The 26112-nt window shown below is 42.9% G+C and overlaps 1 protein-coding gene across 6 annotated transcripts in view; it reads left to right on the top strand.

Annotated features, from left to right (window-relative positions):
* The window catches only part of LOC125458673 (phospholipid-transporting ATPase IG-like), a 169189-nt gene that overhangs the window by 117616 nt on the left and 25461 nt on the right, over positions 1-26112 (top strand). For all 6 annotated transcript variants that reach the window (XR_009446702.1, XM_059651325.1, XM_059651322.1 and 3 more), the window contains exons 20-26: positions 4949-5123; positions 12602-12704; positions 14820-14965; positions 15443-15502; positions 15835-15962; positions 23051-23186; positions 24123-24188. Coding sequence is in view for 5 of the 6 variants with exons in the window: in XM_059651325.1 (XP_059507308.1) it covers positions 4949-5123; positions 12602-12704; positions 14820-14965; positions 15443-15502; positions 15835-15962; positions 23051-23186; positions 24123-24188 (814 nt within the window). In the remaining variant the exon portion in view is untranslated. The remainder of the gene's footprint in view (positions 1-4948; positions 5124-12601; positions 12705-14819; positions 14966-15442; positions 15503-15834; positions 15963-23050; positions 23187-24122; positions 24189-26112) is intronic.

The raw sequence follows: 26112 nt of genomic DNA, 5'->3' as shown, positions 1-26112 counted from the left end.
AGATGGCAACAGTTCTCAATATGAAAGGCTGAGCAGGTTCCAGTTGTCCATTTTTCCAGCATTCTCCATGGGTAGTGACTGTCTATACTCTCCATCACAGGTTGGCATTAGTGGCATTAACAAGGCACTAGCCTCGCCACAGTATCCAGGGCACAGTTGGGACTACTTCTGATACAGTTCTGGTACAGTATTGAAATACTGAACTGTTGGACCTCACCAACATATGACATGGCAGTGCTACTACCAGGCCACTTTTCTTGCAGGAGCTGTCACTTACTTTGTATCGAATTGAATGCACACAGTATCTCTGCCTTGCCTTGTCTTTTAGCACAGATAGGTTGTCATATTTTACAGCAATGTGCAGGCAAGGGGGATGATGATCATTCAGAGAATTGGTCATTAAATGTGTGGCATTGCTACGCATTCCTCCTGACCTTAGACTTCACACTGACCTGGATGATTCTCCCGGATCAGACTGGCACCGTTTGACATAGTGCACAGCTGAGGTTTAAATATAGCACCCATGGTTGAAGGCCCAGGAACCGGTGAACATTTTGCTGCTGCTGAACACCAGCTAATGTGAGAGCAGTACTATGGAATGAGAACAGCAGAGAATTGAATGAAGTAACTTACTGAAACTCTGAGAGAAACCCTCCATGAAACTGCCTGAAATTGACACTTCTATGATCTTCAGTAACAATCAGCCCAATTTCATCTTTTATGTTGCTCTTTGTCTGATCTCTTTGTAAATCTCCACAATGTAAAGTAAACCCAAGTTTCTGTTTCTTATATAAAAAATCCCTCATTTACATATAGAAATCCACGTTTGTGCAAATATCAGTGCTTGCAGTGATTATTCCAAGTAGAGTGCGGATGGTAATCCCCTTCTGTCTTTGGTGCTTAACATATACTGGCATCTAGTGACAGTGCATCTGTACTGCATCAAAGATTACACCGACCTGATTGTTTCATTGTTAGCAGGTGGATGCAGGTGGAACAACACAGAACTGTACAGCACAGGAATTAGCCCATCGGCCTAACTTGACGCCAAATGAAACTAATTCCTTCTGCCTGCCCTTGGTCCATATCGCTCCGTATTCATGTGATTATCTAAAAGTCCCTTAAATGCCCTTACCGTATCTGCTTCCACCACCAGCCCTGGCAGTGTGTTCCAGACTTCTATCACTCTGTGTTTAAAAAAAACTTGCCCCTCAGGTCTCCTTTCCCCCTCAAACCTTAAAGAATGCCACCTAATTTTTAGACATTTCAACTCTGAAAAGATTCTAACCATCAAACCAATTTAGGCATCTTTATACTTTTATAGACTTCTTTCAAGTCTTCTCTCAGCCTCCACTGAGAGAGGAGAGAACATTCTGGGTTTTTCTAACCTCTCCTTACAGCTCATACCTTCTAATCCAGGCAGCATCCTGGTAAACGTCTTCTGCAACCTCTCCAAAGCCTCCACATCAGGTAACCAGAATTTAATACAATTCTCTAAATGTGGCCTAACCAAAGTCTTATAAAGCTGCAACATGATGGCCTGACTCTTGTACTCATTTCCCCGACCGATAAAGGCAAGCACGCCATATGCCATCTTTTGCACCCTATCTACTTGTGCGGCCACTCTCCGGGAATTATAGACTTGAACCCCAAGATCCTTCTGTACATCAGTACTGTTCAGAGTCCTGCCATTAACATTTGATCTCCCAAAGTGCAGCACCTCACATTTGCCCAGATTAAACTCCATCTGCCATTTGTCTGGCTACATCTGCAACTGATCTATATTCTGTTGAATCCTCTGACAACCTTCTACAGTATCCACAGCTCCACTGATCTTTGTATAGTCTGCAAACTTGACCCACCCATCTATATTTTGATCCAAGTCATTTATCTATATCACAAACAGCAGACGTCCAAGTACAGATCCCTGTGGAACACCACTAGTCACGGACCTCCAATCTGAAAAGCACCCTTCCACCACTACTCTCTGTCTTCAATGGGCAAACCAATTCTGAATTCATGTGGCCAAGTCACTGTGAACCCCATGCATTTTAATCCTCTGAATGAGCCTACAGGGACGTTGTCAAGAGCCTTATTAAAATCCATATAAACATCATCCACTGCTCTACCCTCATTGATCACCTTCGTCACCTCCTCAAAATTCAAGTTAGTAAGACTGCTCGCACAAGGCCATGCTGACTGTCCCTAATAAACCCATGCTTTTTCAAATGTGCGTATATCATATCACTAAGAATTCTCTACAGTAGCTTCCCAACCATCAATATGACTCACTGGCCTTTAATTTCCTGGATTATCTCTATCTCCCCTCTTGAACAGGGAGACAACATTAGCTACTCGCCAGTCCTCCTGAACCTTACCAATGTCTAGCAAGAATACACATATCTTGGTCAAGGTCCCAGACATCTCTTGTCTTGCCTCTCAAAAATCTGGGCTAGATACAATTGGGTCCTGGGGCCTTATCTACCTTGTTGCTCTTCAAGAGACTTGACACGACTCTATCTTGATCTCAAAATGCCCCAGCATAATATCATGCTCCACACAAGTCTCACTATCCTCTAGATCCTTCTCCTGGGTGAATACTGATGCAAAGCACTCATTTAGGAACTTTGCAACATTCTCTGGCTCTAAGCCCAATTTCCCTTCTTTATCCTTGACTGGTCCGATCTTATCCCTTGTTATCGTCTTGTTTTTAATGTGTGTATAGACTGCCTTGGGATTCTCTTTAACTCTACTTACAAGGCCATTTCATGGCCCTCCTCACACTCCTAATTCCCTGCTAGAGTACTTCCATGTTTTCCTTATGTTCCTCATGGGCCCTGTCCAATTTTAGCTTCCTAAACCTTACATTTACTGCTTTTTATCATTTGACTAAATTCACAACCTCCCTCGTTATCCAACTGTCCCATATCTTGCCATCCTTCTCCTTCCTCCTTACTGGAACCTACCAGCCTTGAACTCTCCCCACAGGTCTTTAAACAGTTCCCACATGTCAAATGTGGACTTGCCTGATAACAGTCCCTCTCAATTAACATTCCCTGGCTCCTGCCTAATATTGACGTATTTGCTGTCCTGCAGTTCAGTACCTTACACAAGGTCCTTACTTATCTTTGTTCATAGCTATCTTAAAGCTTAAGGAGTCGTGATCACTGTTTCCAAAATGCTCTCCCACTGAAAGATCAGTCTCCAGGCCAGGCTCATTAGCCAATACAAGGTCCAGTATGGCCCCTCCTCAAGTTGGACAATCTACATCCTGCCTAAAGAAACCATTTTAGATGAATTTAACAAATTTCACCCCAACTAAGCTTTTTGCTGTATTGGAGTCCCAGTCAATATTAGGGAAGTTAAAATCTCCCGCCGTGACAACTGTTTTTATTGCACCTTTCCATAATCTGCCTTCACATTTCCTCAATATCTCAGTGGCTGTTGGAGGACCTACATTGTAATCCTATCAGAGTGATTGAGCCCATCTTATTTTGAGCTCCACCCATATTGCTTCAGTGGATGAGCTCTCCAACATGTGCAGATTAACAATCACCCTGATTAGTAATGCAACTCCTCCACCTCTTTTACCTTCCTATTTATCTCGTCTAAGACGAAAAAAACCCTGGAACATTGAGCAACCAGTCCTGTCCCTCCCTCAACTAAGTCTCCGTAATGGCCACAACATCATTGCCCCATGTACTGATCCAGGCTCTAAATTCATCTGCCTTACCCATAACACTCCTTGCATTGAAATAAACATACTTCAGCCCATTAGTACTATCGTGTTCATTTCCCTGTCTCTGCTTTCTGTCTTTTCTTTCTGATTTTTTGCCCCTAACATCTGCCTTCCCCTCAATTCCTCCACTTGCTGGTGTGAGGTTTCTAGCCTCCTGCCACTCTAGCTTAAATCCTCCTGAGTAGCACTAGTAAACTTCCTTGCAAGGATATTGGTTCCCCTCCAGTTTAAGTACAATCTGTCCTCCTTGCACCCTGCCCCAGAAGAGGTCCCAATGATCCAAAAATTTGAAATCCTGTGCCCGACACCAGCTCCTTAGCGATGCGTTCATCTATCCTATCATTCTATTTCTTGTCTCACTGGCATGAGGCGTTGGTTTACCTAGAGATTACTACTCTCAAGGTCCTGCTCTTTCCTAACTCTGTGTACTCTCTCTGCAGGACCCCATCCCTCTTTCTACCTATGTTGTTGGTACCAAAGTGCACCATGTCCTCTGGCTGCTCACCCTCCCCCTTAGGAATTCAGTGCAGATGTTCAGATGTCCCTGACTCTGGCACCAGGGTGGCAACATACTGTCCTGCAGTCTCAGACGCGGCCACAAAAACACCTATCTGTGCCCCTAACTATTGAGTCTTCTACTACTATTGCTTACTTAGATCTTGCCCAGCCCTGTTTGTACAGCAGAGCCAGTTGTGGTGCCACAGTCCTGGCTGCTGCTCTTATACTCTCCTGAGAGGCTATTCTTCCCCCCCCCCCCCCACCCCCCAAACAGTATCCAAAGCAGTATACCTATTTGACAAGGGAATAACCACAGGAGACTCCTGCACTACCTGCCTGCCTTTCCTGGCAGTCCCCCATCTGACTGAACCTCTGGTGTGACCACCTCCCCATAACTACTGTCTATTACTCTCTCTCGTCCCTGTATGTTGAGTAACGAATGATCCTGTTAAAATTGTGGTAGATTACACCAAGAGTGATGGGCATGTGGAATGTGCTGCCAGCAATGGTAGCGGAGTTAGATACTTTAGAGACTTTTAAACGACTCTTGGATAGGCACGTGGATGATAGTGAAATGTAGGGTATGCAGGGTAGCTTGATCTTGGTAGGATAATAGTTTGGCATAACCGCGTGGGCCGAAAAGCCTGTACTGTGCTATGTTGTACCTTACCGCTACTTTTTAAAAACAATCTACATCTGTTTCTATTGCAGAAGTTGGTCTGCTACACAGGAATATGGTTTGATAATTGATGGTGCTGCCCTGTCACTAATAATGAAACCAAACCAAGATGGGAGCACGGGTAACTACAAAGAACTGCTGTTGCAAATATGTCAGAGATGTACTGCAGTTTTATGTTGCCGAATGGCACCATTACAAAAAGCACAGGTATACTCACTACCTTTTTACATATGTTAAATGGTATCTATCCATGTGTGAATCCATTCATCAGGCTTTATCCATATCCATTCATCTCTCTCTATCTATCCCATGTATTCGAGTATCTGTTTATCGGGGATGTTTTATTTGAAAGCGTAGCAAGGATTTGTTTTTCTTGAAATCTGTTGTGTGTACGCATGAGAAGCTTTTATGAAGCAGCAATTCAAAATTAACGTTGGGATGTCCTCGGGTAAGTGTTGCAGAATCGTGCTTTAAACAACGAGCTTAGAGACGGGCAAGTTTGTACTTGGCTTGTCAGTAGACTGGGTTGTAGAATAATGCAGTAAATGTTTGCTCATCTCTCTCACAGGTGCCTGTTACTATTAAGAAAAGAGAAGGAAAATCACCATGCAGGTTTTCTTCTGACCTATTGCAAATTTAGCAACATTTTAGGCTTCAGGGATAGAAGCAGTTTAAACACACCTGTGTCAAATGTTGCAAGATGGTAGTGGAGTAGGATGCTGCAGTTGGAGCTCGTTTGCTCTGCCCACCCTTCTCTCTTTTTCATTGCACCCAGCAATGACTCCTGGCCTGGCGCAGCAGCCTCCCAGCATTGGCTTGGCTACCTCCCAGCCTGGCACAGCAGCCTTCCAATGTGGGATGGTAACCTTCTGGCCTCCTGCAGTGGCCTTCTGGCATGGCATGTTGCTCGTGTGGACTGGAAGCTAAGTGCCAACGTGGTTTGCTGTCCTGAGCGCACACACTTCTGTAATGCTGAACATTTTAATTCTGTATTGTCTAAATTGCATAACAAAAGAAGCTGTGCCTAGGCACTTTTGTATCTGAGTTGGTGCCATAATTGGCAATGTATAAACTTTCAGTGTACTCATTGAGTATATGTGACAATTGAGGCTGTTCTGGTCTGCTGTGTGCCATTCTGCTCCCGCACCTGCTTCCTCTCCGTATTGCTCATTAATGATCTTTTTGTGGGCAGCTCTGTTGGTCTTTGATATTTCTACTCAAAATTGTTATTTAAAGGACACAAGTAACTCCATCTCTTTTAATCCTCCACATGGAGTAGGGTGAGCCACATATGTTAATCAGTGTTTCTGCTTTTTGGATGAAGGACCCCTTTTTCAAATAGTTTAGTAGTTAATGTATCCACCCCACCTTCGAGAAAACCTCAGTATTGTGCATGCTGCATTTTCAAAAGTGGTTTCATAATGCTTTTGAGAAACCGTTTTTACTTTTTGATCTATTCATGGATGTTAGCATTGCAATAGAGGCCAAAGGTTGGATATTCCAGAAGCGGGGACAGTGTCTGAAAATTAGGGCGGGACAGTTCAGGAGAGAAGTTAGAAAGCACTCTTATACACAAAAAGTGGAAGATGTTTGGAACGCTCTTCCACAAGTGGCAGTGGATGCTGGTTAGGCTGTTTATTTTAAATCTGAGATGGGTAATTTTTTGTGAAACAAAGGTATGAAAGGATATGGGCCATAGGCAGATGTATGGAGTTAGGCCACAGCTCAGTCATGATCTTATTGAATGGTGGAACAGGCTCAATGTACTGAATGGCTTACTCCTGTTCCTAACTGGCTGGATCTGCATTTACTTTATTCCCAATGAGACGCAAGCACCCACCCCGACAAAAAATAGGAGGGTGACCCAGAACAAATTTTTATGTATTAGAATGAGTCGGTTAAATCAAAATAATTTGCTGGGTGTAAGTCTCCTTGGCTGTTGATCGTTCCCTACTTTTTGTTGTTGATAATTGTAGGGAATGATTATGGTATTGCATTTTGAATTCTTACATTGAGTAGGAGGTTAGTTAGTGCTCAGTGAAGAGTCCTAATGTCAGTATTTTAAGTTTACTGCAAATTTGCTGTTTACTACTAGTTGAATAGTTTCCCAATTTGGCAATTATTACAACTTCTATAAGGGGCAGCATTAAATTTTTGTTAAAAGATTTTTATCAGCAAGACAGAGACCATCTGTTCTGTTCTTGTTTTTTTTTTCCTCTTCCTGTTTCTACCCAAATCTTCTCTGCAGATCATTAACCCCATCAACCCCTGAAGCTCCGATTCTCTGTCTTATTTCCTTCTGAGCTCATCTTGCTTGTGATATTACTTCTGGTTTCCTTGCTCCTATAAAATCACAGGCCAAATTCTCTATCCCTTGTTACTTTCCTTGCTACATAATTTAATTTCAATACTTTCTGTCCATCCCTCTTTCAAAACTGCCATAATTGCCCTGTTTGAAATCAAAAGCACGCATGATCCTTCTGTCATTGCAAATTACGATCACATTGTGAACCTCCCTTTCGTATACCTCTCAGAGTCTGTGCAACTCCACTCTTGGCTGTTCTCACAACACCACACCCTAACCAAAATGAAGAAATATGTTATGACTGTGGGACCTGCTTGCTGTAACGATCGACTACTACGATTCTGGCAAAACAACTCCTTGTCATGACCCTCCCAACATGCTGCAGCATGTTTGGAGTGCTCTTTCTTTCATCTGTTCTTAACTCTTGCAGCATCTCCAACCCTTACATTGTGACAACCAGAGTTCCCCCAGGATCCATCCTTAGTCCCCTGTCTTAACTCCACTACATACTTTCTTTTCTACAACACTGCCTGTCTAAATATTGACAGCCACCATGTCTATGATGGTGTTTGTAAAACCTTTTTAGCTAGAACAATTATTCTTCTGCTTCTGTTCTTCAGGGTCAAGGAAGATTTGCTCCCACTTATGGGATTGGGGTTCTGCAGTGGCTGAATCCTGGAGACACAGACACTGTGGCCAGTGGTGTTTGATGAGGCGGGTGATTGGGTGGGACCCTTTCGATTCTGTAAGGTCTGCCCGCTGCTTGTGCTTGGCCTCCCCTTGCTCCATTCGGTGACACTCAAAGTGGTTAGCAACTTTGCAGATCTAGGGCAAGCTATTCCCCGTGCCAGTGGAGGAATGTTGCATTTATTTAGGGAGATTATCAGGGTGTCCTTGTAGTATTTCCTCAGCCGTCCTGCAGAGCTCAGAGAAGAGCACTTGTTAAGAGAGTCTTGTGCCAGGCATTCGGACAGTGTGGCCCATCCATCACAGCTGTTTGTTCATAACCAGTGTCTTGATTCGAGGGAGCATGGCCTGCGAGAAGTTGCTTACATTAATACATCTGTCCTTCCAGTGGATTTGCAGGATTTTGCGAAGGCCGCGCTGATGATAACTCTTGGGATTTAAGGTGCCTGATGTACGTGGACCATGTTTCTGTTGCTTACTGGAGAGTGGGGACCACAGCTGCCCTGTAGACTAGGGGCACAGTGCTGGGTTTGAGGGCTCTGACTTTGAACATTGTTCCTTTGGTGCCCAAAGGCTGCCTAGGGCCATTGAATTTTATTGTCAGTCTCTGCTCACACCCAGAGGAAGTGTCTGAGGTATGGGGAATATTCGACGCAGTCCAGGGGCCTGTCCTAGATTTTAATGATTGGAGTCAGTGTTATTTGGCAAGAGCAGCCTGGTAGAAAACCTTTGTTTTCCGGATCCTCAGTCTGAGGCCCTTCTACACCTCAGTGAATGTGTCGATGATGGTTTGTAGCTCAGTCTCTGAATATGGATAAATATTGGCATCACCTGTGTTCTGCAGCAAAATGGTAGAAACTGGGAACGTCTTTATTTCCCCCTGGAGACTGAATTGGTGAACAGGCTCCTTCTTGCCATGTGGGTTAACTCCTCTCTGGCAGGGAACCTCATCGCAATGAGGTGGAGTTTTGTGGTTTAAAAAAAATGCCAAAGAGTGTTGGTGGGGTTATGCAACCCTGCACGACCCCAGTTCCCATTTGTATTGGGTCTGTGATGGATCTGATGGTGAGGATCACAACTTGCATGTCACCTTGCAGCAGTCCGAGAACGGTAATGAACTTCTGAAGGCAACTGGATTTTTATCACTGTCAAAAGCTGAACTAGATAGCCTGAACCTCAGCGCTATTTCTTATTCTGCTACAAAGACTGACCGCTTCCACCTCTGGCACCATCCATCTGTACCCCTAGTTTGGCCCTATTATGACTGAAAACCTCTGTTATTTTCAGACTGAATTTTAATGCCTCTTTCACAGTAACTTTCAGCTCATCCAAATTCTGCCTGTATCCTATTCTAACCAAAGTGTCACTGACATGCAAGACCTTTTGTAATCTTTTGTTCTACCTGGTGCCTCATATTTCTTGCACTGTTGTAAGTTCTTACATTAAATGATTGTCTTCTCTCCAACATTTTAGAGCCCTGCAAACTCCCAAGTATTCTTCCCCTCTGCCTTTGACCCCCATAATGTCCCGTCCCTCTGGCCCACTGTTGGCAGCAGTGGCTTCAGTTACCTACACGCAGAGTTGGTTGATTTATTTATTGTCATGTGCACCGAAATACAGTGAACACCTTTGCTTATGAGGGGTATAGGCAGATCCTGGTAAGCAAAGGATGTACAGATCAAAAAGACTTAGGCACACGCATACAGGTTATGTTGCACAGAGCATGTGTGAGCCGAGATCAGCATTAGCACTAACAGCGTTGTTTGAGGTTAGACGAGCTGTTCACCAGTCTGATAACGGCCGAGAAAATGCTGTTCATGAAGCTGCTTATGCATGTGTGTTCAGGCTTTGGTATCTTTACCTGACAAAAAGGTTGCAAGAGGTCATTACCAGGGTGCAGTGGGTCTTTGATGTTAAGAACATAGACATAGAACATAGGACAGTATAGCACAGTACAGGCCCTTTGGGCCATGATGTTGTGCTGACCTGTTATCCTACTAAGATCAAACTACCCTGCATACTCTCCATTTTACTATTCTCCATGTGCCTATCCAAGAGTCGTTTATAAGTCTCTAAAGTATCTGACTCCACTGCCACTGCCATCAGCGCATTCCACACGCCCACCACTCTCTGTAAAGAACCTACCTCTGACATCTCCCCTATACCTTCCTCCAGTCACCTTAAAATTATGCCCCCTCGTGATAGCCATTTCCGCCCTGGGAAAAAGTCTCTTGACTGTCCGCTCACTCTATGCCTCTCATCATCTTGTGCACCTCTATCAAGCCACCTCTCACCCTTCTTCGTTCAAATGATAAAAGCCCTAGCTCACTCAACTTCCCTCATAAGACCTGCCCTCCAGTCCAGGCAGCATCCTGGTAAATCTCCTCTGCACCCTCTCTAAAGCTTCCACATCTTTCCTATAATGAAGTGACCAGAACTGAACACAATATTCCAGGTGTGGTCTAACCAGAGTTTTCTGGAGCTGCAGCATAACCCCTTTGCTCTTAAACTCAATTGCCCTGCAAATGAAAGCCGACACACCATATGCCTTCTATTAAAACCCTATCAATTTGGGTTGCAACTTTGAGGGATCAATGGACATGGAACCCAAGATCCCACTTCCTCCACACTGCCGAAAATCCTGCCATTAACCCTGTTTTCTGCATTCAATTTTGACCTTCCAAAATGAATCACTTCACGCTTTTTTCTGGGTTGAATTCCATCAGCCACTTCTTTTCCCAGCTCTGCATCCTGTCAATGTCCCATTGCAACCTAGAACAGTCCTCCATGCACCCTCGTGTCATTGGCAAACTTACTAATCCACCCTTCCACTTCCTCATCTAAGTCATTTATAAAGATCACAAAGAGCAGAGGTCCCAGAACAGTTCCCTGCAGAACACCACTAGTCACCGAGCACTAGGCTGAATACTTTCCATCTACTATTACCCTCTGCCTTCTAGTTTTGTATCTAGACAGCCAAATTTCCCTGAATCCCACACCTCCTTACTTACTGAATGAGTCTACCATGTGGAACCTTCTCGAATGCCTTGCTAAAATATTGGTAGCCTTTCCATGACAGCGAGCCGTGTAAATGGAGTCCATGGGTCGAAGGTTGGTTTCCATGATGATCTGGGCTGTGCACACCACCTTCTGCACGGTCCTGGGCAGAGCAGTTGCCATACCAGGCCATTATGCACCTGGACAGTATGCTTTCAATGGCGTATCTGTAGAAGTTCGTGAGGGGCTTTATGGACATGTCACATTTCCTGTGCTGTCTGAGGAAGAAGAGATGTTGTTGTGCCTTCGTAACTGTCGCATTTGCCTGGGAAGACCAGGACAGGTTATTGTCACTCCGAGGAACTTGGTGCTCTTCACTCTGTTGGCGTCGGTTTCATTGATGTAGATGAGTGCATGTCTCCTTCTTTCTGTTTGAAGTTCATGATCAGGTCTTTGGCTTTGACGATGTTGGGAGACAGGATTGTTTTCATTGCACTATGTCACCAAGCCCTCTATCTCCCTTCTGTAATTTGACTCATCGTTGTTAGATATCCGTCTGCCGTCAATGAACAAGAGTCTGACATTAGGTGTCTTTGATATCCATGTTTCTGGGATATGTGCAGGGCTAGGGATATGGTATCGTCTGTAATAGTAGGAACTGCAGATGCTGGAGAATCTGAGATAACCAGGTGTAGAGATGGATGAAGACAGCAGGTCAAGCTACATCATTTCTGAAGAAGGGTCTAGGCCCAAAACGTCAGCTTTCCTGCTCCTCTGATGCTGCTTGGCCTGCTGTGTTCATCCAGCTCTACACCTTGTTATCTCTGGTATCCTCTGTGGTCCGGTTACGTCGGTAGGCAAATTGTAAGAGATCGAGGCAGGCTGAGAAACTGGAGTTGATGTGGTTTGTGATCAGCCTCTTTTAAGAACTTCGTGATTAAAACTCCCCTTCTAAGCCCCACTGGTTTTACAATATTTTTAGGCCAACCATTGATTCAACATCATATTTTAAAATTATATCTCTGTGAAGCACTATGGATATATTTCTATGCGAGTTTTGAGAAGATTTGTAGCTCATGTTGAGGTTCTGGATGTGAGTTTGCTCGCTGAGCTGGAAGGTTAGTTTTCAGACGTTTCGTCACCATTCTAGGTAATATCATCGGTCACGTTCGGAGCTTCGTCGGAGGCTCACTGATGATGTTACCTAGAATGGTGACGAAACGTCTGAAAACTAACCTTCCAGCTCAGCGAGCAAACTCACATCCGTATTTCTATGCTCAAGTAATTCATAACTGAGCAAAGTAGTTTCAATGCCAAAAATTATTTCAGGATACACCATTCATGTACATGTAACACAGGAATAAAATTGTTTCTCATTTCTGGTGCAAAGCAGGTGAGAACATATGGATAAGATGTTTCACATCCTACTTAATTTCCATTAATAGGAAGAGAATTCAGGTTGAGTGTAAAATAGACTGTTAGTTGGTTACTGTCTGCTTTGTGTTTCTACTGAAGACAAATTCCCCTGTAATTTGACAAAACTATTAGCCATTATGTTTTCTGGCACCGTAGCTCATACCATTCCACATATGTGAATTCTGCATTTTTTTTAAACTCTCAACTACAAAACTTCTATTTGACAGTATATACCGTTACCAAAAATTATGTTTTTTTTAACATTACTTTCTCTCAATAGATTGTAAAAATGGTGAAGAATACAAAGGAGCATCCTATAACATTAGCAATCGGTGATGGTGCAAATGATGTCAGCATGGTTCTAGAGGCACATGTTGGGATTGGTAAGAAAACTTTGTTTTGCAGTTGGAACAGTGCCATCATTAGTAATCCTGTTCATAAATAATTTGCATTTCACTTTGCATTTCCATCAAGATTAATGTGAACATCAACAATAATGATGAATGGTGGAGCAGGCCAAGTTGCCAACTCCTTATTTCGAATGCTGTTTGTACAGAGTTCTGAATATTTAAGTTCCCATAGCTTGAATGCTGGGTACAGTTTGGTCTCTCTACCATTTTGAAAGGGCACAGTGGGGGTATACTGGTAATGTACTAGGAATCCAGAATACCAGGTTAATCCTCTGAGATATGGGATTAAATCCTGTAGTTGCAGATGCTTAAATTTTAATTCAATAATAATTGAATGAGGCTATTATTGCTGAAACCTGCCTGGTTTACAGATAGCGATAACACAGTGTCACTGGTGTCCTTTTAGGGAAGAAAATCTTTACGCTCTCTATAAGTGACTCCAGACTTCTAGCAATGTGGTTGACTTTAACGTATCCTCTGGGCAGGAAAGGATAGCCAGTAAGAAGTCATACAGGATATTTGCCTTTATTGGTCAAGGCACTGAAGACAAAAGTGAGGAGGTTGTGATAGAACTGTATATAAAGCATTAGTTAGGCCACAGCTGGAATACTGTGGGCAGTTCTGGTCGTCGCACAGTAGGAAAAATGTAATTTCTCTGGAAAGGGTGCAGAAGAAAGTCATCAGGATGGTGCCTGTGTTGGAGCCATTCAGCTATGAAGAGAGATTAGGTTGCTTTTCTTAGAATAGAGAATGTGGAGGAAGGGATCTGATTGAGGTATACAAAATGTCGAGGGCGTAGACAGGGCGTATCGAGCGAAACCTTTCATCTTAATGGGGTCAGTAACCAGAAGCACAGTTTTAAATTAAGGAGCAGGAGATTTTGGGGGAAAACAAGTTTCATCTAGGACATTGTGGGTTTCTGAAACTCACTGCCTGAACAGTGGTATCGAGACAAGAACCCTCAAGATGTTTCAGAATGATTTGGATGATCACTTGAAGTACCACAGCACACAAGACTATGGGCCAATTGCTGGAAAATGGGGTTCAAATAGATGAATGTTTGATGAACAACAGCTTTAAATGCCATAAAATCTCCAACATTATGACTCTTAAATGCAGGCCTGCCCAATGACATCCAGAATCAATGAACAAACTAAAAAACAACAAATGAATTAATTGAATCCCTAGGCAAGTGAGTAGAATGGATGCAAGGAGTTTAGAAGAATGGCAGATTATCTCATTAAAGTGTATAAAATTTTTAGATGACGACACTTTGACAGGTTAAATGATGCAAGGGTTTCTTCATTGTGTTGTGAATCTTTGGAATTATCTGTCCAGGAGGCTGTGACTGCTCAACACTAAACAATGGTTGGTGGATTTTTGTACAACAAGGAGATAAAGGGAGAGGGCAGGGAAGTGGATTTAAGCGAAAAGGACATGCATAATATTGTTGAATTTGCAGAAAAGATTTACAAAAATAATTCCAGAGATGAGAAACTTAAGTTTTGTGCATGGATTTGAGTAGATGAGGTTTTTTTCTCCCCTCAGTGAAAAGACGATTGGAAGGAGTTTGGAGATTCAAAATCATCGGGTGCCCAGACACAGCAGTTGGGAGGAATTTGGGTGTTGACACAGTCAGGCACACCCAAATCAAGGTGAATGGCATTGGAGCCAAAGGAAACATGAGAGGAAAGATTTTTTTTTAATTAATGCATTGTTTGGTTAGGATCTGAAGTGCTCTGATTGAGAATGTAGTAGACATAGGTTCATTCATGGTTTTCCAAAGGAAATTCAACAGCCTGGAAAACCAAATGGGTGTAGGAATAGCTGGGTTACCGTTAAAAGGAGCTAGGACAGAGAAGATGAAGAAAATGGCTATCCGTGCTGAAACCATTCTATGATTCTATTCTGTGAATGGTGGAGCAGTCTTGTGGGATTTTATGGCCTATTCTAGGTGGTTCTTCTGAATTCTTGGCATGTCCACCATGAATGAGGGTTATGAGCAATTTTTCATCTTTTTGCCATTTAAAGTAGTGGCCCATACATATTTCAAATTGATTTAAATGGTCTTTCTTAAATTTATTTCAGGTTTAAAAGGCAAGGAGGGTCGCCAAGCAGCGAGGAATAGCGATTATGCAATACCAAAGTTTAAACATCTGCAGAAGCTTCTACTTGCTCATGGACATTTATACTACATTCGGATCGCACACCTCGTGCAGTATTTCTTCTACAAGGTATGCTCTTCAATATGTCTGTCAGCTGATGTTTGCCATGTCTTTACAATTTGAATTCTTTGTCACTATAATAATGGAATTTTGGTCAACATTGTCATGTGTAAACTTAAAACAAAGAAAACTGTGCATCTTAGGGAGGTGGAAACTTTTCTGAAGCTGTCCAGCAGTAACTTTAATATTTAAGAGGTTTAACTCAAAGGCTGTCTGACAAAATATTTGTTGACACGTGCTGCAGTATCTTTCTCTAGTTTTATTTTTATCGAAATATGTGCTAGTTTATGCTGTCATATTTTTAAGCAAAGCTAACAAATCCCTTGAATGCTGTGCAGGGGGAGTTTAAGTGCTTTTCCATAAAAGCCTGAATAGAGCAGTGTGAAATGACAGCTTTTGATTGTGTAGTGCTTTAAACATAATGAAATGCCCAAAAGTGCCCATCTTTGTGAATTAGAGTTTATTTGGCGGTGTTTTCTTTTACAGAATCTTTGCTTCATCTTTCCTCAGTTTTTGTACCAGTTCTACTGTGGATTCTCTCAGCAGGTTTGTATTATCCTGTTCCTGAGCAGTGGCAGCAGCCTATGTTTGTAAGATTGCTCTTGACCTGGAAGAATAGCTATCGAAAACTCTAACCTCAAATGTACCAAAAGTGAGGTGTAATGTTATGCTTCTTTGGGTTGAATGATAAACAAAATCCTTCACTTTCTTTTCTTCCCTAGCCATCCACCTGAGCTTTGTTTTAATCGTCTATCCCATCCTCTCCTCTTAAACAACAAAATCTAAACCTGACATTTTGTTGACTTGTGTTTTTTTAATGGTTAATTCATTTGTGAAATTTTATCCTGACTTTCTGTTTCACTGTTTCTTCCCATAAGCCACTCTATGATGCAACATATCTTACATTTTATAATATCTGCTTCACTTCTCTGCCAATATTGTTGTACGGTCTTCTGGAACAGCATATAAGCATTGAAATACTGAGAAAGGATCCCTCTCTCTACAGGTAAGTAATAATTCCAACTACCTATTAAAGACTATTCTGATATATTTTATAACATTAGTAGGAAGTGTGTTAATCTGTACAAATATCTCAATGTGGCACCTGTGCAGCAGAGTAAAAAAAACACACGACCTGTTGGGCTGCTTGTGGTAAGATTGCTATGTTTTCCAAAGCATGCTCCCAATTTTTAATATGTAAGGGTCTTGTTTCATTCTCCCCCTCAAACTTGCTGTCTGTAAAATACTTGCTATTATTTTAATTTTATTAAATCAGTTTGATGCTATCATTCCACTCCATGATATCTCCCTAATTTTGAGGAGTTGTTCCAGGAGATTGGATAATTCAGTGATTTTAGCAAGTATCAATCTTTACTGGTTCATTAAAACGCAAGAAATAGCAACAGAAGTAGGCCATATGGTCTCTCAAGCTTTCCCTGCTATTTCATGGCTTATCTGTCTTGCCTCCTGTTTCATACCAGCCCCGCAGCCCTCAACTCTGAAATTATTTCAAGAGTGTCTTTTTTAGAATTGGAAATAGCTTTGAAATTTGCGTGATAAGTGGACACAGTGGTTAAGCAGGATTTTAACACACTTGCCTTCGTTGTTCAGACCTTTTGAGCATAGGATATTGGGTAGGATGAGGGTGAGGCCTCTTCTAGACTATTGTGTGCAGTTCTGGTCGACCTGCTATAGGAAGGATATTAAGGGCTTCGGAAAAACCATTGCAGCCAGATCTCTGGCACTGAGCCTGACTCTATGGCTCAGAAGTGAAGTGGGGGAGAATAAGAGAGTGATAGTGATAGGAGATTCACTGGTTAGGGTTACAGACAGGAGATTCTATGGTACTGAGCAAGACTTGCAGATGGTATGTTGCCTCCTGGGTGCCAGGGTCAGGGATGTCTCCGATCGAGCCTACAGGATTCTTAAGGAGGAGGGTGAGCAGCCAGAAGTCGTGGCACATATCGGTATCAATGAAGTAGCTAGGAAAAGGGATGACGACCTGAAAAGTGAATATACGGAGTTAGGTTAGAAGCTAAAAGCCAGCACAACCAGAGTAGTAATCTCCAGGATTACTACCTGTGCCACGGGCTAGTGAGGCTAGGAATAGAGAGCAAGTGCAGCTGAATACAGCTGCAGAGCTGGTGTGGGAGGGAGGTCTTCAGGTTTGTGGATCGTTAGGATACCTTCTGGGGAGGCTGGGACCTGTACAAGAAGTACAGATTGCATCCGAACTGAAGGGGCAGCATTTTGGTGATAGTGATCACAACTCCCTGACCTTTACTATATCATAGAGGGGGATAGGAGTAGACGGTATGGGAAAATATTTAATTGTGGGAGGCGGAATTACAGTGTATTAGGCAAGAACTACGGAGCACCGGTTGGGAACAGATGTTCTCTGAGAAATGCACGACAGAAATGTGGAGGTTGTTTAGGGAGCACTTGCTACGAGTACTGGATGGGTTTGTCCCACTGAGGCAAGGAAAGGATGGTAAGGTGAAGGAACCTTGGATGACAGCACATGTTGGAACATCTAGTCAATAGGAAGAAGGAAGCTTACTTAAGGCTGAGGAAGCAAGGATTGAACAGAGCTCTAGAGGGTTACAAGGTAGCAGGAAGGATCTGAAGAATGGACTTAGGAGAGCTAGAAGGGAGCATGAAAAAGCTTTGGTGGGTAGAATTAAGGAAACCCCCAAGGTGTTCTATATTTAAGTGAGGAACAAGAGGATGGCCAGAGTGAGCGTAGGACCGATCAGGGATAATGGAGGGAACTTCTGCGTGGAATCAGAGGAGGTAGGGGAGGTCCTTAATGAATACTTTGCTTCAGTATTCACCAGTGAGAGGGACCTTGACTTTTGCGAGGACAGTGTGAAACAGGCCGATATACTCGAACACGTTGATGTTAGGAAGGAGTATGTCCTAGAAATTTTGAAAAAACATGAGGATAGAGAAGATCCCTGGGCCAGAAGAACTATACCCAAGGTTACTGAGAAGGGAGGGAAGAGATTGCTACCCCTTTGACAATGACCTTTGTGTCCTCACTGTCCACAGGAATCGTACCAGGAGATTAGAGGGTGACAAACGTCATTCCCTTGTTCACAAAAGGAATAGGGATAATCCTGGGAATTACAGACCAGTCAGTCTTCTGTGGTGGACAGATTATTGGCAAGATAGTATTTATAATTATTTGGAAACTTTGATTGGAAGCAGCCAGCGTGGCATTGTGAGGGGCAGCCATGCCTGACAAGCCTTATTGAATTCTTTGAGGATGTGACAAAACACATCAATAAAGTTCGAGCAGTAGACATGGTGTATATGGATTTTAGCAAGGCATTTGATAAGGTTCCCCATGGTAGGCTATTCATAAAATAAAGAGCCATAGTGTTCAGGAAAATTTGGTTGTCTGGATACAGAATTGGCTGTCAATGGAATACAGAAGGTGGTAGTAGATGGAAAGTATTCAGCCTAGAGCTCTGTGACCAGTGATGTTCCGCAGGGATCCGTTTTGGGGCCTCTGCTCTTTGTGACCTTTTTCAGTGACTTGGATGAGCAAGTGGAAGGGTGGGTTAGTGAGTTTGCCAATGACGAGAAGGTTGGTGGAGTTGTGGACAGTGTTGGAGGGCTGTTGTAGGTTGCAGTGAGACATTGACAGGTTGCAGAGCTGGGTAAAGAAGTGGCAGATGGAATTCAACCTAGAAAAGTGTGGTGATTAATTTTGGAAGGTCAAATTTGAATGCAGAATTTAGGGTTAATGGTGGGATTCTCGGATGTGTGGAGGGACAGAGGGATCTTGGGGTTCATGTCTATAATTCCCAAAAGTTGCTAGCCAAGTTGATAGGGTTCTTTAAGGCGTACGGTGTGTTGGCTTTCATTGGAAGGGAAATTCAGTTTAAGAGCCACGAGGTTGTGCTGCAGCTCTATAAAACCCTGGTTTGACCACACTTGGAATATTGTGTTCCGTTCTGGCCACCTCATTATAGGAAGCACGTGGAAGCTTCAGAGAGGGTGCAGAGATTTACCAGGATGCTGCTTGGACTGGAGGGCAGGTCTTATGAGGAAAGGGTGAGGGAGCTAGGGCTTTTTTATTTATTGGAGCAAAGAAGGTTGAGAGGTGACTTGATAGAGGTGTACAAGATGATGAGAGGCATAGCGTGAGTGGATAGTCAGAGACATTTTCCCAGGGTGGAAATGACTATTATAAGCGCGCAGAATTTTGAGGTGATTTAAGGAAGCTATAGGGGAGCTGTCAGAGATAGGCTCTTTACACCGACAGAGGCTGATGCGTGAAATGCGCTGCTGGCAGTGGTAATGGAGTCAGATACATTAGGGGCATTTAAGCAACTCTTGAATAGGCACATGGATGATAGTAAAATGTAGGGTATGCAGTTTAGTTTGGCCTTAGAGTAGGATAATTGGTTGGCACAGCATTGTGGGCGAAAGGGCCTGTATTGTGCTGCATTGTTCTTTGTTCTGTGTTCAAAGATTTATTAGGATGCTGCCAGTAATGGAGGGGTTGAGATATATCAACAAACTGGAAAGGTTGGAACTGTTTTTCATGGAGTGTCGGAAATTGAGGCGTGATCTTATTGAGCTTTATAAAATCATGAGATGCATAGACAAAATTAATGAAAATGATCTTTCCCTAGGGTGGGGGAATTCCAGACTAGGGGGTAAATTTTTAAGGTGAAAGGAGAGAGATTCACAAAGGACATGAGCATAGATAACAAAGTTTAAAGCTGGATGAACACAGCAGGCCCAGCAGCATCTCAGGAGCACAAAAGCTGATGTTTCAGGCCTAAACCCTTCATCAGAGAAGGGGATGGGGAGAGGGTTCTGAAATAAATGCGGAGAGAGGAGGAGGTGGACTGAAGATGGATAGAGGAGAAGATAGGTGGAGAGGAGAGTATAGGTGGGGAGGGAATAGGTCAGTCCAGCGAGGACGGACAGGTCAAGGAGGCGGGATGAGGTTAGTAGGTGGGAAATGGAGGTGCGGCTTGAGGTGGGAAGAGGGCATAGGTGAGAAGAACAACAGGTTAGGGAGGCGGGGACGAGCTGGGCTGCTTTTGGGATGCAGTGGGGGAGATTTTGAAGCTTGTGAAGTCCACATTGATACCATTGGGCTGCAGGACTCCCAAACGGAGTGAGTTGCTGTTCCTGCAACCTTCGGGTGGCATCACTGTGGCAGTGCAGGAGGCCCGTGATGGACATGTCGTCTAAGGAATTGGAGGGGGAGTTAAAATGGTTCGCGATTGGGAGGTGCAGTTGTTTATTGTGAACCGAGCAGAGGTGTTCTGCAAAGCGGTCTGCAAGTTTCCACCTGGTTTTCCCAATGTAGAGGAAGCCACACTGGGTACAGTGGATACAGTATACTACATTGGCAGCTGTGCAGGTGAACATCTGCTTAATATGGAAAGTTATCTTGGGGGCTGGGATGGGGGTGAGGGAGGAGGTGTGGGGCCAAGTGTAGTACTTCCTGCGGTTGCAGGGGAACGTGCCGGGTGTGGTGGGGTTGGAGGGGAATGTGGAGCGGACAAGGGAGTCACGGAGGGAGTGGTCTCTCCGGAAGTCAACAAGGGTGGGGATGGAAAAAATGTCTTGGGTGGTGGGGTCGGATTGTAGATGGTGGAAGCATTGGAGAATGATGCGTTGTATCCAGAGGTTGGCGGGGTGGTATGTGAAGACGAGGGCGATTCTCTTAGGGTGGTAATTGCGAGGGTGGGTTGTGAGGGATGTGTTGCGGGAAATGCAGGTGACACGGTCAAGGGCGTTCTCGACCCCTGCCAGGGCGGTGGGCGGGGGCGGGGGGGGTGGGGTTGGTGTTTGGGCGTGGTGTGGTTGTGGTGGGGAAGTTGCGGTCCTTGACAAACGCGGACATCTGGGATGTGCGGGAGTGGAATGTCTCATCCTGGGAGCAGATGCGGCGGAGGCGAAGGAATTGGGAATATGGGATGGAATTTTTGCAGGAGCGTGGGTGGGAGGAGGTGTATTCAAGGTAGCTGTGCGTGCCCCCACACCACCTCCCTCACCCCCATCCCAGGCCCCAAGATGACTTTCCATATTAAGCAGATGTTCACCTGCACAGTTGCCAATGTAGTATACTGTATCCACTGTACCCAGTGTGGCTTCCTCTACGTTGGAAAAACCAGGTGGAGACTTGGAGACCGCTTTGCAGAACACCTCCGCTTGGTTCGCAATAAACAACTGCACCTCCCTGTCACGAATCATTTTAACTCCCCCTCCAATTCCTTAGATGACATGTCCATCATGGGCCTCCTGCACTGCCACAGTGATGCCACCCGAAGGTTGCAGGAACAGCAACTCATATTCCGCTTGGGAGCCCTGCAGCCCAATGGTATCAATGTGGACTTCACAAGCTTCAAAATCTCCCCCACTGCATCCCAAAAGCAGCCCAGCTCGTCCCCGCCTCCCTAACCTGTTGTTCTTCTCACCTATGCCCTCTTCCCACCTCAAGCCGCACCTCCATTTCCCACCTACTAACCTCATCCCGCCTCCTTGACCTGTCCGTCCTCGCTGGACTGACTTATTCCCTCCCCACCTCCCCACCTATACTCTCCTCTCCACCTATCTTCTCCTCTATCCATCTTCAGTCCACCTCCTCCTCTCTCCGCATTTATTTCAGAACCCTCTCCCCATCCCCTTCTCTGATGAAGGGTTTAGGCCTGAAACATCAGCTTTTGTGCTCCTGAGATGCTGCTGGGCCTGCTGTGTTCATCCAGCTTCACACTTTGTTATCTTGGATTCTCCAGCATCTGCAGTTCCCATTATCTCTGATCACAAAGGACAGGAGCAGTTGTTTTTTACTTGGAGGGTGCCAGAGCAGTGGTGGTTGCACGTACTGTTAAAATGTTTAAAAGACATTTGGATAAGTTCATGAATAGGAAAGTTTGGAGTGATATGCGCTAAGTGCAAGCAGGGTCAACTAGTTTAATTTGGGAACATAGTCAGCGTGGATTGGCTGGGCCATAGTTTCTGCTTCCATGCTGTATGACTCTATAACTCTCTCTGGATTAGAGAATTACAGACTCTGGAAGGTGAAATTTCTTCATGCCAGTTTAAAATGAATGCCCTCTTTTCACAATGCACCCTAGTCCTAGACTCCCCCACTATTGACGACGACATCTCAACACCTACCCTGTCAATCTCCCTGAAAAAGTCACATATTTCAAAACATCACCCTCCTTCTAAAATTCTGAATTAGCTATCCATTGATGAGTCAACATCATAATGCCAGGAATCAGCCTAATAAATAATTTTTGAACAGCTTTCAATGCCAGTGCATCCTTTAAAAATGGTCATTAAAACTGTACACAGTACTCCAGATGCGGTCTCATCAGCACCCTGTACAGTTACCTATTTATAAACTTCAATCTCCTAGCAGTAAAGGCCACTTTCATTTTTGCTAACACTTTGTGCCTCGTGCTCAAGAATACTCTGAGTTGAGTTTTGTTTGCACTCTTTCTCTCCACTTAAATAATGGTCTGCCTTTTGATTCTTCCTACCAAAATGAATGGTCTCATACTTTCTTATATTAAACTCCATCTGCCAAAATTTATGCTACTCATTCAACCTTATCTGTAACCCATTGCAGATTCTTCTTATCCTTATCACAGTATGTCCTCCCACCTATTGTATCATCAGCAAATTTGAATGTATTAAAACTGTGCATTTGCGTGATGACTTTTCAAATTTTTAACGTGGAAATACCGTCAATGTCCAGGTGCTGTACTGCTGTTTGATAATTGCTTTATTTCTCACCTCCGGAAGAACAAACCTCATGCAAAAGCGGAGCTGGCAGTTTATCAGTTATATTTTTGGCAGTTTGTGCTGCTATTTTGATGAAGTAATATGAGGGCTGTGGGCACAGCCCGAATACATTAGCTAATGTGGTTCCTATTACTGTTGAGTTCTCTTTTTAACCATTTTGATTACTGATGGTCACCAGCTGTTATAAATAGAGATAATGTATTAATATGAATCCATACATTTTCTGTCAATATGTTAAGCATTGTTCTGAGGGAATTTGACATTTTGATGTAACTATGCTTTCTCTAACTCTTTTCCTCTCTAATGCAGGAATATTGCTGACAATGCATTGCTACAGTGGAAACCTTTCCTTTATTGGACATTTTTAGGACTGTTCAATGGTGTAGTATTTTTCTTTGGGGCTTATTTCCTCTATGAGAATTCAGCCCTTGCAGACAATGGTCAGGTCAGTGCAGAAGTACTTCTATCATGAATGACCATAATATCAATTTTGATCATTTAAGTAGTCTATGAAAAGACATTGGTCCCAAAGTGTTCAGACACCAATATTTTTTAAAAAACGTGTATTTTACTTGTGTCACAATACTCAAACCAAAATAAATTTTACTTTTAGAACCATCCACAACCACATTAGAACTATTTATTTTGAAATGTAATTACTTCTATATAAGTGAATGCAGTAGCCATTTCTTTTTTGTAGAAACAGATCCCATAAGCAGAAAACTTATTGCAGGATTACTGAAGTGTTACAGCTCTGAAAATCACGCCAAGCTATATTGACTGCAGTGAAGATAAATGAATAGCAGTTAGTCCACCACATGTTTTCATCTTGATCCAACCAGCAGGGTGGGTGAGAGAGGAGCATTTGATTCTTCCTCTGACTATCCACAGTGTGAGGGAAAGAGTCTCCTATTGGTGGTTCTGGTGACAGCCTGCATCTTACTCCAGTTGGTTATTTGCAGTGGGTTTTCTTTTTAATAATTTATTCATCCATGTTAACAGATATGATGTCATTTTACTTGTATGTAATTGAGCTTTGGTAGACATGTCCATGTTGAAAACCTGGAAGAGGACCTGAACAGTGAATTACTCCCAAAAACCTTTTGCTTCCTTAGCAACCTGTAATGAAGATTTTTCTTTACTTGCATTACAGTTACAGTTTACAGTGCATGACAACACTAGAAAACAAAGATCTTTGTTTTCCATTGAACAATGCCAGCAGAGGCACCCTACATGTGTTCATAATGAGCTAATTATTCAGATTTTTAAAAATCTCTTCAATTTTATAATTTCAAATTGAATTAGATTGGCTCCATTGCTCTCAGATTTAATCACTTTGTATTTCCAGCTGGTATTTATTGTTTGACCTTGTCTATTGCAGATTTATGGAAACTGGACTTTTGGAACAATTGTCTTCGCTGTTTTGGTGTTTACGGTTAACCTGAAGGTCTGTGCATATTAAAAATAGTTCATATTTTACTAAAAAGTTACAGAAGATGTGAAAATAGCATTATTTTTAGTTTGTTGTTTCTTATATGGTGTCTGTAATTTCATCCAGAACTTTTAACCAAAGGTGCGAGATATTTGTCATTAAAAGGCAGCTCTGCTTTAATTATGCTTTCAAATTTAAAAACAGAAGCTATATTTTCACTCCTGAAATGTGAGCATCTGAAGCAAGGGTGTGGTTTATTGCCCAGAAGCAAGTTTAGATGTGCCACTTTATTGAACTGTTCTGATCCACATGGTGCAGGTACACATACATTTGTTATTGGGGAATTACAAGGATTTTGAAGAAGTGACAGTAAAGAAGTGATGCTGTAATTCCAATTCAGGATGGTGCGTGACTTGAAGTGACTTGGTGATACTCCTGTGCACTGATCATCTACATGCTAGAGGTCTGGTTTAGAAAGTGTTGTCAAAGGATCCTTGATGAGTTGCTGCAGTGCATCTTGTTTGTGGTACTTGCTGCCAATGTGTTGATAGTGGAGAGAAATCAATGCTTTCACAACTCTGATAGGAATAGTACTCTGGAGATCACCACAGTATTCCAAAAGTCATTGAGTTTTAAATTTAACCAATGTAACGTCTAGGATGTTTAATGCCTGACTGTGAACAAGCCATTTTTTTTGTTTCAAATCAACAAGCAGATAAACAAGAACTTATTTATTTCTCAAAACGTTGCCATTAACTTGGCAAAGACAGATTATTAATGGCGATGGCAAACTTAAACTCTACCTCTTTCAAATCTAAGTAATTACACATTAACACAGAGGACAGATGGAGTGATGAGACAAACTGTCTTTTTAGGAACATCGTGGGTGGAAAATAAGTACAAAAACGCAGAATCTGTTATTAATTTTGGTCAGAGTGTTTGCTGGATATGCCTGGTTGAGGTATATCCAAGTAGTGAGTTAGCTGTATTTAATTTATTAAAAGCCTTTAAGTGTTGAAGAGACTCAGATCTGACAGCATTTGTGGAGAGAGAAACATAGTTTACATTTCAATTCCAGTATGATTCTTTCAGAACAGAAATAGACCTAATTATTAAAAAACGAAGTATTCAAGTGTTGTAAATTTTGTTCTGAACATGGCTATTTAGCATAGAAGCAACTCTGCTGGTGCAGCATGATTTTCACTGCTCTTAATTATTCCTGTGCTACCTAGAACTTTGGGCATAACATGGTATAAGTGCCCATAGTTCTTCAGGAATGATGTATTCTGCTTGCGGAGCCTATTTTTGGACGCTAAAACAATTGAGGGATGTGCAGTAAGCTGAGGTGAAATAGGTGTGTTAATCATCTGTGGTGGAATACGCTTCACCTCCACTCCAAGATAAGTGTGTGGAGCTGGATGAACACAACAGGCCAAGCAGCAGCTACTTGGCCTGCTGTGCTCATCCAGCTCCACACTTTATTGTCTTCACCTCCACTCGTCCTGATTCTGAATAATGTGTCTGCCTTACCTACAAGTTAGCATTTCCTTCTCTCTCAGTATCTAAATATCTAGCTATCTGATGGTTGGACCTTAAACTTCCTCTTGATGAGTAGTAAAATAAAAACAGAAAATGCTGGAAATACTGAGCTGATCTGGCTGCTTCTATAGAGTGAGTTATCATTACAGGTTTTGATTAAAGATTACAGGTCCTTCAGCTGGAGTGCCTCAAGCCTGAAACAATAACATTGCATTTTCATCTCTCTACAGCACTTGCCAGATTTGTGAAGTGCTTCAAGCATTTTGTGTGTTTATTTCTGCACCTTTTAGCATTATGCATGTGGTCAAAAATCACTTTGGTTTATAATTGTGTCAGATCTTTCTTGTTTACACTGTTATGATCTGTCTAATAGAAACAATCCTATTTTAACTTGTTGTTA

Source organism: Stegostoma tigrinum, chromosome 15 (genome assembly GCF_030684315.1).
Source record: "Stegostoma tigrinum isolate sSteTig4 chromosome 15, sSteTig4.hap1, whole genome shotgun sequence".
In the NCBI taxonomy this organism is placed as follows: Eukaryota; Metazoa; Chordata; class Chondrichthyes; order Orectolobiformes; family Stegostomatidae; genus Stegostoma; species Stegostoma tigrinum.
Note: the sequence above shows the minus strand (reverse complement) of the source record. Positions and strands in the feature narration are given on the sequence as shown.